Source organism: Marmota flaviventris, chromosome 13 (assembly GCF_047511675.1).
Source record: "Marmota flaviventris isolate mMarFla1 chromosome 13, mMarFla1.hap1, whole genome shotgun sequence".
Classification (NCBI taxonomy): domain Eukaryota; kingdom Metazoa; phylum Chordata; class Mammalia; order Rodentia; family Sciuridae; genus Marmota; species Marmota flaviventris.
In genome coordinates, this window is record NC_092510.1 from 92,137,294 (window position 1) to 92,153,334 (window position 16,041).

At 47.8% G+C, this 16,041-nt stretch overlaps 1 protein-coding gene across 1 annotated transcript in view; it reads right to left on the reverse strand.

The window, feature by feature from the left end:
• Ttll11 (tubulin tyrosine ligase like 11) overlaps positions 1-2,319 on the reverse strand; it is a 228,989-nt gene extending 226,670 nt beyond the window's left edge. The window contains exon 1 of the mRNA XM_027935834.2: positions 1,730-2,319. Within this exon, the coding sequence (XP_027791635.2) occupies positions 1,730-2,173 (444 nt within the window). The 5' untranslated portion in view covers positions 2,174-2,319. The remainder of the gene's footprint in view (positions 1-1,729) is intronic.
• Between the last annotated feature and the right edge of the window lie 13,722 nt (positions 2,320-16,041).

Below are 16,041 nucleotides of genomic sequence, written 5' to 3' on the forward strand. Positions count from 1 at the left end.
ATGAAAAAATAAACAAGAGCAAGGCTGGAGGAGGTGGCATTTGATCAGAAGTCTGAAAGAGTGACAGAGTAAGCTGTGCAAATAACGGGAAACCAGCATTTCAGGAAGCAGCAACAACGGCCCTGTGGTTACTACAATTATGTCTTATTTGTGTTTTATATCCCCACTGAACACTAAGGTCCTTGAGGGCAAGGTTTTTATGTTAAGCGTGACTCCCAGGATCCAGCACAGAGCTTAGCACTGCATTGTGGGCATTTACAGAATGAACAAATAAACCCGGGCTGGTTGGCTGAGCCCATCTGGCCTAATGAACAGATCTAGCCCATTTTGTGTGTCTGCCTCCCACAGGGCTAAGCTAAGCAAAGGCCCTGCGTGGACCAGTTTGCCTAACCTGATTCTGTGGCTGGGTTTCTGTCCCTGGATTCACTCTAGTAGGTCCGTGATCCTGACAAGTTCAGTTTTACATTTCTGACCCTCCTATCTCTGGCCTGGACCTGGGTCCTTGTCTAGAAACCCAGATATTCTCAAACTAGGAGCCTGTCCTTACTTTCCCTAGGTGTCCTGGGCATAAAAGTCCTCTCCTAAATTGCATGTCCCAAGGTTTAGGGCCCAGACACCTGCAGCCAGACCTGCCCAGTGATGACCCCTACCTACCTGAAAGACTCCCTTTGCCTGATAATTGACTTTCTTCCAAATTAAATGAGTCTTTCCTACTGAGACATCCACCCTCTGATCACACTGATCCTCTCTGTGGCCATCTCTCTGCAGGCTCCAACTTCATGAACCATTACTGAAAGTCTACCACAGCCAAGGCACAAAGCTAAGTACATAAGACTTTGTGTTGCCCACTACAAACCTGTTAACCTGTTAAATAGATTGGTATAAGTCTCCTGGCTCAACTGTCCTAAACCAAAATACTAACACTCCTGAAAACACATTAAATAGCCCATATGACTCAAATAAAGGCAAATGGCTTAATTCAATCAGCCAACTGCAATAGAATACTCTGAAAGTCATGGTGCTTTACCCCAGACCCCAACAGGTCTAAAATGGGTTCAAGGATGAGTAAGTCATCTCTTTAGTCATCCTCTCATCCACCACTTACTGACAACTGCCATATGGCAAGTTCTGAATCATAAAACACAGGGCCTGCTCTGATGACAGTGGTGATAATCATGATGGTGGTGGAGGAAGAGAAAAGGTGTTAGAAGTTACATTTATAAGATACTTATGTGCTATACAGTAGACATTAAATCTTCTAATATTAACAAAACAATGAGATTGGTATTGCTGGCATTGGCCTCACTTAACAGAGAAGGTAATGGTCTAAAGAGGAATGTCCACTTGCTCACAACTGCACAACTAAGTAGCAAGGTGTAGGGAGACCCTAGGTCTTTCTGCTTGGAGACTACAAACTGTTTACCATGCCCAATACTTGCACAGTAAGCACTAAACAAATGAAACAGAGAAGGCCCTGGCCCCAGACTTATAAACAAGCATGAGGAGGCCAAGGCTGACATCTGGAGACATAAAGAGGTGTAGGGGAGCCAAAGGAGGGAGTGGCTAACTTGACCTAGAGGATGAACATTTTGCAGCTGACAAGCGGGTTCCCAGCGTGGCACGCGGCAGGCGCTCTGCCCTGGCCTGCCGACCGGGCCTGAGCCATGCCGGGTCCTCTGCAGTCGTCCTGTCCACCCCCCTGTGCCCACGCAGCGGGGCCGGGCCTCACCTCCTTCCACTTGAGCTGGCGGATGCTGATCTTCAAGGCGTCCAGGGAGGTCCTGGCCTTGGAGCTGTCCACGGTGACTGGCCGCTGTGAGCTCTGCTCCTCTGGACGGCGGACACTCCGCCTGCAGCTTGAGCCCTTGACCCTGGGCTTCCCGTGTGGACAGAGGTCCCGCGCCGGCTTCGGCTTGTGCGCGTGCAGCGCGGGAGGCCGCCGCGGGGCGACGCGGGCATCCCCCTCCTCCGCGCAGGGCTGCTCCGGGCCCGGGCCCGGGGCCTGGGACTGCTCCTCCCCGGCCTTGCTCTCGGGCTCCCCGGCCGCGCCCGAGTCCACGCCGGTCTGTCCGGCCGTCACCCCCGCGTTGGCCTCTGTCTCTGCTTTGGCCGCGGCTACCGCCTCCACCTCCGACTGAGCCGCCAGCTCCCTCTTGGAGCTGCCTCGCCGCATGGCGCTCAGGGTCGGTGCCGGTGCCAGTGCCACCGCCGCCGCCGCCGCCGCTCTGCCGCCCAGGCCCGCGACCAAGCTGCCGCCACTGCCTCTGCTGCCGCCACTGCCAACCGCTCCCCGCCCGAGCCCGTTGCCATGATCGCTCAGGCTCAGGTTGACAAGGGCAGTCACCGCCTCCCGACGGGACCCGGGAAGGGACAATCGCCGACCAGGCCCCGGCGACCTCATAGGCGAGGTTGCACACGTGACCAGGCCTGTCACAGAGGCACCGGCGGCCATCTTGGAAAAGGGCAACTAGCTGCCCTGGCCGGCACACCCAGGGAACTCTCTAGGTTTTTGAGCGTTCGGAGCACAGGCTGGAAATGAAACTGAGGGTGGAAAGACGTCGAGCTCACGTGGGGCTCCCGGGACTAGGGAGGAGAGACATCTAATTCCAACAAGAGCCTCAGTTTCCCACCCGCTCAGGCACAGTCACACTCACTGGGGTAACTCCTGGTCCCCTTCTCCTCCCGCCCGTCCTGGGGGAAATCCAGCATGGGAACATCTCATCTAGTGAGGGATATAACAAGTCCAGACCCCAGTTACATAGCAGCAAGAGTTCCACTGGAAGACGCCCTTTTCTAGTCCTGTGAGCGCCCCCAGATTGATAGCAGAAATACCTTGATCTGTTCTCAGGGAGTTTCCAACAGAGTGGAAAAGCCCTACAGATTCTCAGTCCACTTGAGGACATCAACAACTCCTTTTACTTGTTATGTCCCTTTTTTATTGTAGTAAAAGATAACAAAAGTTACCTCTCAACCATTTCAAATATGCAATCCATTGACTTTCAGTTGATTCCCATGGTTGTGCAGCCATCACCACCATCAATCAACTAGAAGTACTACTTCTTCCCAGGGGGAAACTCCTTCTCTATGAAATAACAGCTCCTCATTCCGCCCAACCCCAGCCCCTGGCAACCACCATCCTACTTTCTTTCTTGATCAAATTGACTACCCTAGGTACTTCATCCAAGCGGAAACATTGCCTTGTTTCATTTAGCATAATGTCCTTCAGATTTATTCTTGTAGTGGCATGCATCAGAATTTCATTCTATTTTAAGGCTAATATTCCACTGTATGCATATACCATATTATTTTTATCCAGTCATCTGTACATGGACATTTGTGTTGTTTCCACTAGTTAGCTATTGGGAATTATACTGTCATTATCATTGGTGGACAATGTTGGTTTGAGTCCCTGGGTTGGCATGTACTTTTAAAGCCAATCCAAGAAAAGAGCCACATTTGCTTTAATTTGGTTTGGTTTTTAGGAAATGGGGTTGGAAAGGTGCAACGACACACTAGGATGACAACAGAATGACCACAACTATCCATGAGTGAACTTTGCCACATTCTGCACTGGGATGGAAAGAACACAGAAGTCATGGAGGAAGGAGGCCCTCTTCCTCACTGATCTCTCCAGGAGTCTTTTTTACTTTGGTCTAGCATTTTACTTGGTGAATAAAATGCCTTGAAATGTACAATCAGAATCTTAAAAGGCCCAAGCCCCCCTGTGGGGGTGCTCCTCTCTCTTCCTGTGGAGGCCACCATGGCTTTCTCCTCTGACCACCTGCACTGAGTGACCTGGGGTCCTTATTTAGAATTCAGTCTTCTGAACCCACCCCCAGAGATTTTGATGCAGAGCATCTGGATGAGCCTGTGAGTCTGAAGGTTAAATTAGTTTCTTTGCTGATTCTAAGGCAGCCAAGGTCAAGAGCCATGGATAGAGTCTACTTCAAGACGTTTGAAGACCCTTGGAGCTGTCCGTGGTACCAAGGAAAAGCCCTCACAATCTCCTATCTGCATCCACACCCTATTCCCCCAAATCCTGACCCTCCTCCTGGTGTCCCTGGTTTCAGAGAATGGTACCACCTTCGTTCAGGCATCCTTGAATGTTGCTGAATCTTAACATCCCTCTCCTGACTTCCTAGAAGCAGGCTGTCACCAAATCCCATAGGTTTTATATTGAAATCTTACTCCCATCTTTCTCCTCTTACCCTTCCCTATGACCACTGCCCCAGTTCAGGTTTCTGCCACTAGGGTGAACCATTGCACCAGCCTCCTCATGGGCCTCCTTGTCTCCAGTCTCCATCAAACCCTGATGCGTTCTCCACACTTCAGCTAGACCTGCAAATTGCCTGCAAAGAAACTGCCCCATCTTTGGGGAATAAAACCCAATCATGCTAATTGCCCTAAAAGAGCCTTCCTAATTACCACTTCTGCAATAACCCCCTTCTCTTTGCCTCCATGCCTTCATGCAACTGTTGCCTCTGCCTGGACCTCTCTTTCTTTTATCTCTACCTGGAAATTCAGACTCAGCTTGAATGCCTTCCTCTTCCATAAGCTTTTCTCAAATCCCACAGGCAAAAATAGTTCTTTCCCCTGTCAACATAGCTGGTAACCCTCCACATGGTCTCTAGAGAAACCATCTCAGCCTCCTCCATTGGTCTGGACAGGGACCAATCTGGTCTGGTTTATCTCTATATTCCCCTCTCTTGGAGCTACAACACAGTGGTCCTCAGAAGGATAAATGCACCAATTAATGAGTTACTTTCAACTTGTCAACTCTGGAAAAAGCCTCCACATAGAGATATTTTGGCCTATGTCCCAAGACCTCTTCTAAATAGGACCTTTGGCAGATGGTCCTTCCCTCTGCCCAGAACGTTCCTGCCTACAACTCTGCCCACTTCTTCTTCCATGATCAGTGTATATTATATATCTGAAGAGATACCTCTACTCTATATAAATCAGAACTTTTCTGACGAAATAATTGACATAAGACAGAAAAACAAATAAACAAATGAACCTCAATGCAGCATATAATTACGTGCCAAACAAGGCAAAGAGTAAAAAGCAAAAGTTATTTAGGAGTTCAAGGAATGGAGAATTTACTGTGAATTTGCCAGACCAGGCTCCACATAAGACACTGGGCATAAGCTGAGTCTTCAGGATGGAGTAAGAATGAGGCAGATAGGAGTTAGGCGGGCTGGGGTGGGGTGGGCATTGCAGAGGCTGTGGGGAGGGCTGCTCCAGTCTGGGGGTGGAGATCTGCCAAGGCTCTGCCCACCAGCTTGCCTATCCAGGTTGTGTCCACCAGGTGGGGTGATTTTGCCCATTGGTTCAAAGGCTCCAGGGGTAAAGGAGTTCCTGTCCTGAGAGGGGGCACAGGGAGTAGATGTGAGAGGAAGACGCAGTCTCTTCAGGGGTGCAGGGAGCAGACTGGACTGGTTGAAACACATGCCTTGGAGGAAGGGCTACAGGAAACAAGGCCAACTTGAGCTCGATTGTCAGAGCTTTAAATGTCGTGGTACCCCATGACTTCTCGGGAACCCCCAAAATGTGTTGGCAGGAAATCCAACCCCATATGTGATTACTCCAAGAGAAGCATCAGCTGTGGCTGCTGAGAAGCAGAGCAGGTTAGGATGCAGGACTGGAATTACCGACCTGAGATACGCAACTGTGTGAAGTGTCTCTCCAGATGCGCCCTGTCCCTCACAGCTCACTGCGGCTTACAGTGGCTCTTTCCTGTGTGTCCCACCAACCAGAAGTAAGGAGCTCACTGTTCTGTGGACCACGATATCCCAATGCCTAGTCTAGTGCCTGACAGAGAGCAGGCACTCAAGAAATATTTCTCAAATGAATGAATGAAAAATTAAACTACTTAGATAATCAACACTGAGGAAACGGTTAAGGAAATTGTGGCAAAGGCTGTCAATGACAGCTTCAGCCACCAAGGAAAATGTCAGTGTCATAGCATGAAGGGAACGGGTGCAGGCATTGTAATTACAATGCCTAAAAACTGCTCTGCACGAGGAAGGCCTGGAAGAATACAGAGACAAATGAGAACAGCTGTGGTGCCGGAGACTCCAGCTCTTGCTTGAAATTTTCCTCTCAATTTTAGCAAATTGTAGCAGCCTTGAGGTTCTTCATGTCCTTGAACCCCGGAATCAATCTCCTTTCTACAGATTTTTGGTAAGAATCAAGAAGACAAGGTTTGTGGTGGTGTACTATTGGCAAGTCACCTCTGTGCCCGGCACTGGCCTGAGCCTTTTGTATATACTGTGTCTTATATCTCCACTGCAGCTCTGGGATGTGTTCCATTAAGACCCATATTTTACAGATGAAGGAACTTCCTACTCAGAGAAGACAAGTCACTCGCCCAAGGCACACAGCTGGGAAAGGAAACATCAGGATTCTAACTCAGGATGATCTGACATTAGCACCTGGATCCCAAGCACTGCACAACCCCATACCAACCCTTTGTCCACAAAAGACTCAACATATGTTTAAAGACAATTGAGCCCTCATACATGTATATAAGCATAAATACACACACACACTAACATTCAGGTATGAAATTTTCTACAGTGAGAAGACATTGATTTGCTAACTGGAAAATCAGATTTTAAGTAAAAAATTCACCTTGGCTCTTATTATGTCACTTTTACAGCAAATCCATTTCTGAGGCGGGGCGGGAAGAAGGAAGGGTCTGTTCCAGGGAGAGGGATGGGCACCGTTGACTCTAGCAGGTTGTTTCTGCCCTGTTCAGATCAAAACCTGCCACCAGGTGGCGCCCAAAGAACAGTTTTCGAAGAGTTGAAGGTGGCTGAGGTGCCCCAAAGGTCCCTCTGCTGTAAATGTCTGGCCCCAACAGCTCCCCCCTGGCCCTCTGTGCTCCTCTGGGCTTTTTACCACTGTTGCTCCTTCTGCCTAGTGCACTGTCCCCATACCCCACTTGACCCCCTGTCTACTCAGTTTGTCCTTCAAGACCCAGGTACAAAGTCTCCTTCTCTTAGAGTAGGGCAGAGCTCCCAGCCTCCAGGATGCGTTTTGTCGCAGGTAAAATAATTTTTAACTGACTTCACATTTTAAGAACCCACGCTGCTGCACATTACCTGCCTGGTATAGCGAGCCATCAGAATGGGGATGCTTCCCACACAAGGGACAGTGGGACCCACCACAAAGTCCTCAGGGGCCAGTTGGAAGGAGCCTGCTTCATGGCAAGGGGCTTGTAAAATGCCATGTGATGGCTGTAAAATGAGTGTCCTTCCCGCCCCTGCCCACCATCTATACATGCTGAGAGTAGGGTTGGGGACCAAGTCCTGGAGGAGGGGACAGAGACAAGAGCAAGGAGCCTGGCAGAGAAGTAGGCTAAGGGAAGGCCCAGAGAATTGAACTGGGGAGTGTAAGAATGTCAGGCTGTAGGTGGGGTGTGGGTGGCAGGACACGTGAGGGGGGCAAGGTCAGTGTTAAAGCAAGCCCCTTTCCGGGGGCTTAGAACCCAGGAAGGTTTTAAACAGAGGACTGCTGTGGTCAGGTTTCTAATTCAGAAAGAATGCTCCGAGCCCTGAGGAATGAAAGTTAACATTCGATCCCCAGCACTGCAAAAAAGAAAAAACAAAATGAAAGTCACTGTTACTTGAACTGGACACTGCTCTAAGCCTTTATGTGCATCATCTAGTTTAGTGCTCGCAGCAGCCACCGAGATAGGTAGCATCAGTCAGTACTCCCCTTCTGATGGATTGGGAAAGAGTCAAGGAGAGTGGGCCCTCGGTCACATGGTCACATGGTCACACGGCAGGAAGGGGTGGAGCTGAGATGGCAGCCCTGGGCCAGAGCCTGAGCTTTAGGTTTATTCTGCTTTGGAAGGGGGGTGGGGTGGGCAGGATCCAGGCAGGGAGACCAGAGAGGAGTCTTCTGTAGTTAAGTGGCAGAAAAGTGGGGAGCAGGGGTGAGGGCTGTGAGAGGGAGTGAGATGTGAGGGATCTAGGGGCTTTCCTGCCACTCAGGCTGCATCTGGCCCCCTGGGCTCAGTGTTATCCTTTCGCTGGAAGCAGGGATTCAGCCTGGGCTCCCCTCTCATGAGCCTGAGTCAACGCTCCCAGCCTCCTCATTTCCTACACTGTCCCCAAAACACAAGTCTTTTTCATGCTGTCACTCATCCAAGGAAGACACTGAGGAGAGCACAGGGAGTCTGGGGTCCCACAAACCTGGTCTCTGCCCTAAGACTCCTGACCCTCTGTAGGAAGGTCTCTGCGAGCTACTTGGACCCTGGTTCCTTCTAGTTGTCATCCCTAGACATCTGCAGCTTTCTCTTCCCCCAGGGGTCCCTCTCCCTGGGAGATGAGCGAGCGTGAAGCTGCCATCCACCTAGAAGCTGGCACCTCATCATCTCAGGAGACCACCAGGAGACCTCCAGACCAGCAGGGCCCTCCCACAGATCCCCTGTCTCCTGTCCTGGGAAGTCTCTTGGAGAAGGCTGTTGGAAGACAGAGGTGCCAGGTGGGCAGCTGCACTGGGCGGGAGAATGGAGGGGGATGGCAGAGAGAGGCGAAGACACCTAAGGAGAAAGCTGAGCTGCGGAAGGAGCCTTATCTTGTCTGCTCCAAGAAAGAGCTCCAGCGAGGGAAGAGAGGGAGGAGGGAATGGTGGTAGAGAAATAAGGAGGGAGGTAAGATTTACTTAGTACTTCCAATATGTTAGAAATCTGACCTAAACAGATGTTCATAGCAAAGTGACAAGGCTCCATCATCTACAGCAGGAGCCAGCAAGCTTCCTGTCAAGAGCCACATAGTAAAAATTTTAAGCTTTGCAAGTTCTGTTACAGCCACCCAACTCTCCCATTCTTGGGAGAAAACAGCTGTTTTAGTCAGCTTTTTCACTGCTGTGACTAAAAGACCTGAAAAGAACAATTTTAGAGGAGGAAAAGCTTATTGGGGGGCTCACAATTTCAGAAGTCTCAGTCCATAGGAGGCCGCTTCATTCCTCAGGGCTCAAGGTGAGGCAGAACATCACGGCAGAAGAGTGTGGCAGAGGGAAGCAGCTCACAGAAGCAGAGAGAGACTCCACTCACCAGATACAAATATATACCCCAAATGTATGCCCCCAATGTCCCACCTCCTCCAGCCTCACCCTACCCCTCTTCAGTTAGCACTCAGTTAACCCCATCATGGGATTAATTCACCGATTGGGTTAAGACTCTCATAACCCAATTATTTTACCTCTGAATGTTCTTGCATTGTTTCCCACATGAGCTTTTGGGGGACACCTCACATCGAAACCATAACAACAGTCATTGATAACAATATAAATGAATGAGATAGCATGCTACATCCAAACCTTGTTTACAAAAAATCAGAAAAAGATAATGAAGTCACTAGCCATCAGGGAAATGCATATCAAAACCACAATGAGGTGCTCCTTCATGATCACTAGGATGGTGCAATGGTTAGACTATATCCCCCAAAGTTCACTGTCAAGTCCCAAGTTCATATGTGATGGTATCTGGGGGTGAGCCTGTGGAAAGAAATTAGGGCTAGGTGAAGTCATGGAGGTGGAAACTCATTATGGGATTGGTGGTTTTATAAGAAGAAAAGAGACCTGAGCTATCTCTTGCTCTGTCTCACATGTGATGCCTTCTGCCAGGCTATGACACAGCAAGAAGATGCCATGGACTTCCCAGCATCCAGACTGGGAGAAATAAATCTCTCTCTTTTTTAATAAATTACCCAGCATTAGCAACCTAATAGCAATATGATACAGACTAAGACACATGGCTATGATTAAAAAGACGGTAAGCGTTAAGGAGGATGGGGAGAAATCGGAATGCTCATACATTACCAGTGGAAATGTAAAATGGTGCACTGCTTTGTTAAATAGTCTGGCAGTTCCTCACATGGTTAACTGCATGAACCAGGAATTCTATTCCCACATGAAATAAAACCCAACAGAAATGAAAACATCTCCACATAAAAGCTTGTACATGGATGTGCATAATAGCACTAAGTGGAAACAACCCCAAAACATATAAATTGAAAAACAGGTGAAAAAAATGTAGTATATCCAATCAACAAACTATTATTTAACCATAAGAAAAATGAAATAATAGACAAAACAGGAAATTTCTCAATGTAGAATGACATTAATCTCTAGATTAAATGGGCCCATTTTAGAGCCAGCCTAATGAACAAAAAATGTGCATACCAATCACATCATTTTAAATTATAGTAAACTGAGAAACAGAAGGTCCTAAATATTTCTGGAAAGAAAGTAGGAAAATACAAGAATTGGGGAAAAGAATGGTATAAGATTTCTCCATAACAACACTTAAAAGGCAACTTGCCTTCAAAGTTATGAATCAAAGTAATGGAGAATTCTATACCCAACTAAACAATCTAGTATGATGCTAGAATATTTTCAGGTATTCTAAATTTTCATCATGAAGAACCACTGATAATATGCTCTACCTAACTGTGGAAGCAAAATAAGGAACAAAAAGAAATGAGATTCAGAAATCAAGGTTTATAGCAAACACAGAAATTGGTTTAAAAAAATGCACTAGTGTAACTGAGCCTTGAAAACATTATAACAAGTGAAGACCAAAAGAAGTCAGACACACAAGACTGCAAATCACATAATTCCGTTCATACAAAATGTCCACAATAGATAAATCTATATGGAGAAAGTTGGTTTGTGGCCTTCTAGGACTGGGAGGAGCAAGGAGAGGGAAAGGCGATAATTAAGAGGTACCAGGTTTTATTCGTAGGTCGATGAAAATTTATTTTGATGATGGATACACACAACTCTGAATATACTAAAAACCAACAAACTGTATACTCTAAAGATATTAAGGGTATGTAGGTTATGTGAGTGACATCCCAATAAAGCTGTTTAAACAAAAAAGTCAGTGGGCCATAGTTTGCTGAACTAGAGAAGTCAGACGTCCTGGGTTGAAATCTGCACTGTTTCTTGTGACTTCGGGCCACAAAAAAGAACTCTGTCGCTACTTTCATCTGAAGAGTGGAGAATACGAATTCTATCCAAGAGCGCTATGAATTAAAATATGTAACGTGCCTGCACACGAGTGCTCTCTAAATGCTGGTGACTGTTATGATCTTCACTTTAAGATGAGGAAACAGAGGCTAAGAGAAAGCACAATTTTTGTCCCGAGTTGTGCAGAGTGACAAGTGAAGTTCAAAGCTCCAACTTGCCATGTGGGTGTTCTTCCATCCACCGTTCTACCTCACTGTCCTAACACAAAGGAACCCCTGTGTCGAGTGGAGAGTTTGTCCTGAATGCCCCTTAAGAGCTCTTTCAGCTTTGAAATTTTACAAATCAGTGGAGGACATGGTGTGGAAATGCTGGGCCTTTGGCCAGTTCCTGAGGACCGTGAATCCTTGCTCTGATGGCCCTCAGCATAGAGGGTGGACTGACTGCCAGCCTCCCTTTGTAGACTGGCGGGCCAGCTCACAGGTAACAGAATAACAGCCAGGCTTGGGAAGCAGTGGGCCGGAAATAAAATAACTGACAACATGATACCACCCTGGATTCCTCCAGCACTCTGGGAAGGCAAAGAATAAACACCAAATTTCAAATTACTTTTCCGAAAAGGTCAAGAGAAATTGAAAGCCACTGCACTCTCCTAACAACTGGTTTCCCTCTTGGAGAGCTGTCAGGGTTTAAAAATATTTTACAAAGCAATCATCTGTAGGCAATCAAGAGAGATGCCTCCCCCAGGCCAAGAAGGGGGGCTGTTGAAATGTATCAGTGGTGTTGCGCTAAGGGGGGGGGGGCGGGCAGGCAAACATGGAGAGCTCGGTTTTAGCCTAACTTTTGAGAAAAGCAAGTTTTAAAAAAATAAACAAAGAAAAATAAATCCCAAGTATTCCCAAGTGGCCTGATTTGAGAAGAAATCCTCTCCCCTGTTGGTGTAAGGGGTGAATTGAAGGAGGGGATTTCTTTCTACTTTTGGACACCTGCCTCTTTTATCCCCCACACCCTTCCCTACACCCTTCCACAGCCAATTAGCCACAAGACCTCTGTTTTAGTCATATTTTTTGCTGCTATGATTATAAGACCCAACCAGAACAATTATAGAGGAGGAAAGATTTATTTAGGGACTCACAGTTTCAGAGGTCTCAATCCATAGACAGCGGGCTCCGTTCCTCGGGGCTCAAGGTGAGGCAGGACATTATGGTGGAAGAGTGTGGCAGAGGGAACTAACTCACATGATGATCACATCCAATAGCCACGCCCCTAATGGACCACTTCCTCTAGCCACATTCTACCTGCCTCCAGTTAATTCCATCAGGGATTAATTCACTGATTAGGTTAAGGCTGTAACCTAATCATTTCTTCTCCAAATATTCTTGCATTGTCTCACACATGAGCTTTTGGGGAACACCATATCTAAACCATAACAACCTCTATTGGCTTCCACCGGGACTTACCAAATGGATTTTGAGATAGTTTGAAGAATGTCTTGCAATAGCCCAGGAAGGCTTGCTATGGGGTGGTTCCAGCAGCCCTGTGGTCTCTTCTGTGGAACTTCAATGAGTCAGTCAGGACAATGTTAAGCTGCAGTGACAAACATTCCCAAATCTCAGTGAATTAACAGACATGTATTTCTCATTCACATTACACATTCAGGACAGGGGCTCTGCACACAGTAGTCCGTTGGGGTCAGAAGAGGTTAATGGAGACTCCATTTCAACCTGACCATGGTGGGTGGGAAGAAAGGGATCAAGGCAAATCACACACTGGCTTTTTTTCTTTTCTTTTTTTTTTTTTATTGGGTGTGTGTGTGTGTGTGTGTGTGTGTGTGTGTCTCTGGGGATGGAACCCAGGGCCTCGCGCATGCTAAGCAAGCACTCTACCACTGAGCCACAACCCAGCCTCACATACTGGCTTTTTCAAACTTCATTCAGAAATACTGCACGACTGTTGTGATGACTAGAAGGACCAGAGCAAGCTGAACCTGGCGGTTAGAGAGGCCAGGCAACCCTCCATGTGATGAAGGAGACGAGCCTAAAATGTGGAGCAAACTCGCTCCTGACCACCACAGAGCACCTCGAATAGGGACCAGGGCCACAGGCCCCAAACCCAGGAGCCAACCATTAAAGGGCAGCAGTGTGGGACTCAGAGAGGTGAGCAGCGTCCATTCACGTCTAGAGTGAGGGTGGGGCAAGCGGCCAGTGTGTGCCTGTTATGTGAAATGAGCATAGCGTGGCAGTGTTGCAAAAGGACAATGACACTCTCAAAAGAAGAAATACAAATGACCAACATCTCTAGCAATTAGAGAAATGAAAATCAAAACTACATTGAGATTTCACCTCACTCCAGTCGAAATGGCAACCATCAAGAACACAAACAACAATAAGTGATGGCAAGGATGCGGGGGAAAGGTACAATCGTACATTGTTGGTGGAACTTCAAATTAGTGCAACCACTCTAGAAAGCAGTACGGAGCTTCCATAAAAAAACTAGGAATAAAACCACCATATAACACAATTAACTCCTTGGTGTATATCCAAAAGATTAGCCTACTACAGGGACACAGCCACATCAATGTTTATAGCAGCACAATTCACAATAGCTACGCTATGAAACCAACCTAGGTGCCCTTCAACAGATAAATGGATAAAGAAAATGTGGTGTATACACACCATGGAGTATTACCCAGCCATAAAGAAGAATAAAATCATGGCATTTGCTTGCGAATGGATGGAAGTGGAGACTATCATGGTAAGTGAAATAAGCCAAATCCCCCCAAATCAAAAGGCAAATGTTTTCCCTGATAGAGGGAAGCTAATACAAAATAAGGGAGAAAAAAAATGAGGAAGGAGCAAGAGAAATGTGGTGGGAGGATTCCATCAAAATAGAAGAAAATCTGTGGACTAGATGAAGGGGATTGAGTGGGAGGGAGAAGGGGCCGGAGAAGGGAAGACAGTGGAATGAATCTGACAGAACTTTCCTATGTGAATAACCACAGTGAGTCTCACCTCCTTGTTCAAGATGCGAACTACAGGGAAGAAGGGGTGGGGGGAGGGAGGGAAACGGAAAGTGCCCAGGACTCAATTAGAGCAAATTATATTTCTCACTTTTATAATTACATCACAATGATCCTAATGTTCTGTGTAACTAAAAAGAAACGATAAAAAGGAAAACTTTTTGAAAAACAGAAGAGACGAGACTTAGGGGGTAGCGGGTGTTGCTCAGAGATAAAGTGAGAGCTTAGTGCACGGGAGGCCCTGGGTTGATCCCAAGAAGAAGAGGAGGAGGAGGAGGAAGGAGAAGAGGAGGGAGGAGGGGAGGGGGAGGGGAGCCCTAGGACTCAGGGAATCTTAAAGGTCATTTATCACAAGTCCCTGAATCAGAAATGGGAAAAGAAAAAGTGAAATGAGGAAAAGACTGACTAATGGAGGGGCTGGGGCTGGGGCTCAGTGCAGAGCACTCGCCTAGCACGTGCGAGGCCCTGGGTTCAACCTCAGCACCACATAAAAATAAGTAAATAAAATAAAGTCGTAGTCCAGCTACAACTAAAAGTGTGTGTGTGTGTGTGTGTGTGTGTGTGTGTGTGTGTAAAGACTGATGGAAAAAGGGAAAAGCTTCCACGTAGAGGGCTCCCTGATGTTCCCTTTCTTGGTAGAAAGCAAAGAGCCCCATTCCCTCTTCTCTGCCCTTTGTGGCAGTCACCCCATGAAAGGACACTGTTCCCAAAGACCCAGCCTCCCAAGGGGTCTGGATCATGCCTGACACAGAGCAGTTGAGACTGGGTGTCCCTCATGTTCCCACCTCCAAACTCAGCTTTGGTCATGAGACGAGGCCACTCAGATCAGAGTGGATTCAGAGCCCACTCTAACTGCCTGGACAGAAGTCACCCTTGACCTGGCAGGAGGGGCAGATGCTCAGTTGTACTCAGGACCTTCGGAGCGAGGAAGCATACCGTGACTGACAGTTCCACTATGGCCCTCGGGAACCACCCCAGGCAAGGCCATGTGACTTGTTTTGGCCAGTGGAACATTAGTAAAGTATGACATTAGCAAAAACCTAAAAAGCTCTTAATCGCTAGGACATGTCCTCTTGGAATGTTCCCCCAAGGAAACCAGATGCCATGCTACAAAGACACTCAGGAAGGACTGCAGAATAATGAATGAGCAGACCCATGGGGAGAGACCTTCAGGAAGGAGACTGTCCCATTCAGCTCCTAGCTAAGAATGGCCACTCCAGTGACCTCAGCTACACCATGTAGAATAGAACCATGCAGAGTCTAGTCAACCCCACAACCAAGAATAATAATAAATTGCCATTGTTTTAAGCCACTCTGTTTTAGGATCTGCTGTTATGTGTCCGTAAGTAACTGGCACCGTGACTTTCTTTTAGCCCAGGTGAGTGTATAGAACATGTGCTCATGCACTTGGACGTGGCCTCCCGTATGCCTCGGTCTTAACTGACATGGAGAGATTCCCCTCATTGCTGCTGTCTGTCCCAGGCTGCACTGGGAGCCCCACACAGAGGTGAATGAGAGGAACCCCTGGAACCTGGGACGGCATTATCCATTGAGCAGCCAGACACATCCACAAATGACAGCAGAACTTAAACACTATCAGAGAGAGAGACATGAGGTGCTCAAGTCAGGCTTTTTGGCCAAGGTGACCTTTGATGAGGCTCCTGAAGCACCAGTCATTGGCCAGGCAGATGGGGCTGGGCAGGCCTTCTAGGCAGAAGGACTGGAGTGCACCCTGGCAGACGCGTGGATCAGCCTGGCCCACTGTCTGTCCACACCATTATGTTTCAGCTGGAGCATCTGATCAGAGCAGAGGATGGAGAGAGGCTGAGGGGGGTGTGGCAGGACCGAGATATTCAGAGTCTTGCAAACCAAGAGAGAGCAAGAACACCATCCCTGCACTCAGCATGGGCACGGAGGGCTTGGAACCACAGCAGGACAGGGTTTGGCTGAAATGTCCCTGTGGCTCTGGCTGCTGAGTAGTGACTGGATTGAGGGGTGGAGTCAGGAGCCTGTATTCCACATGACTTCACTGAACCCCCACG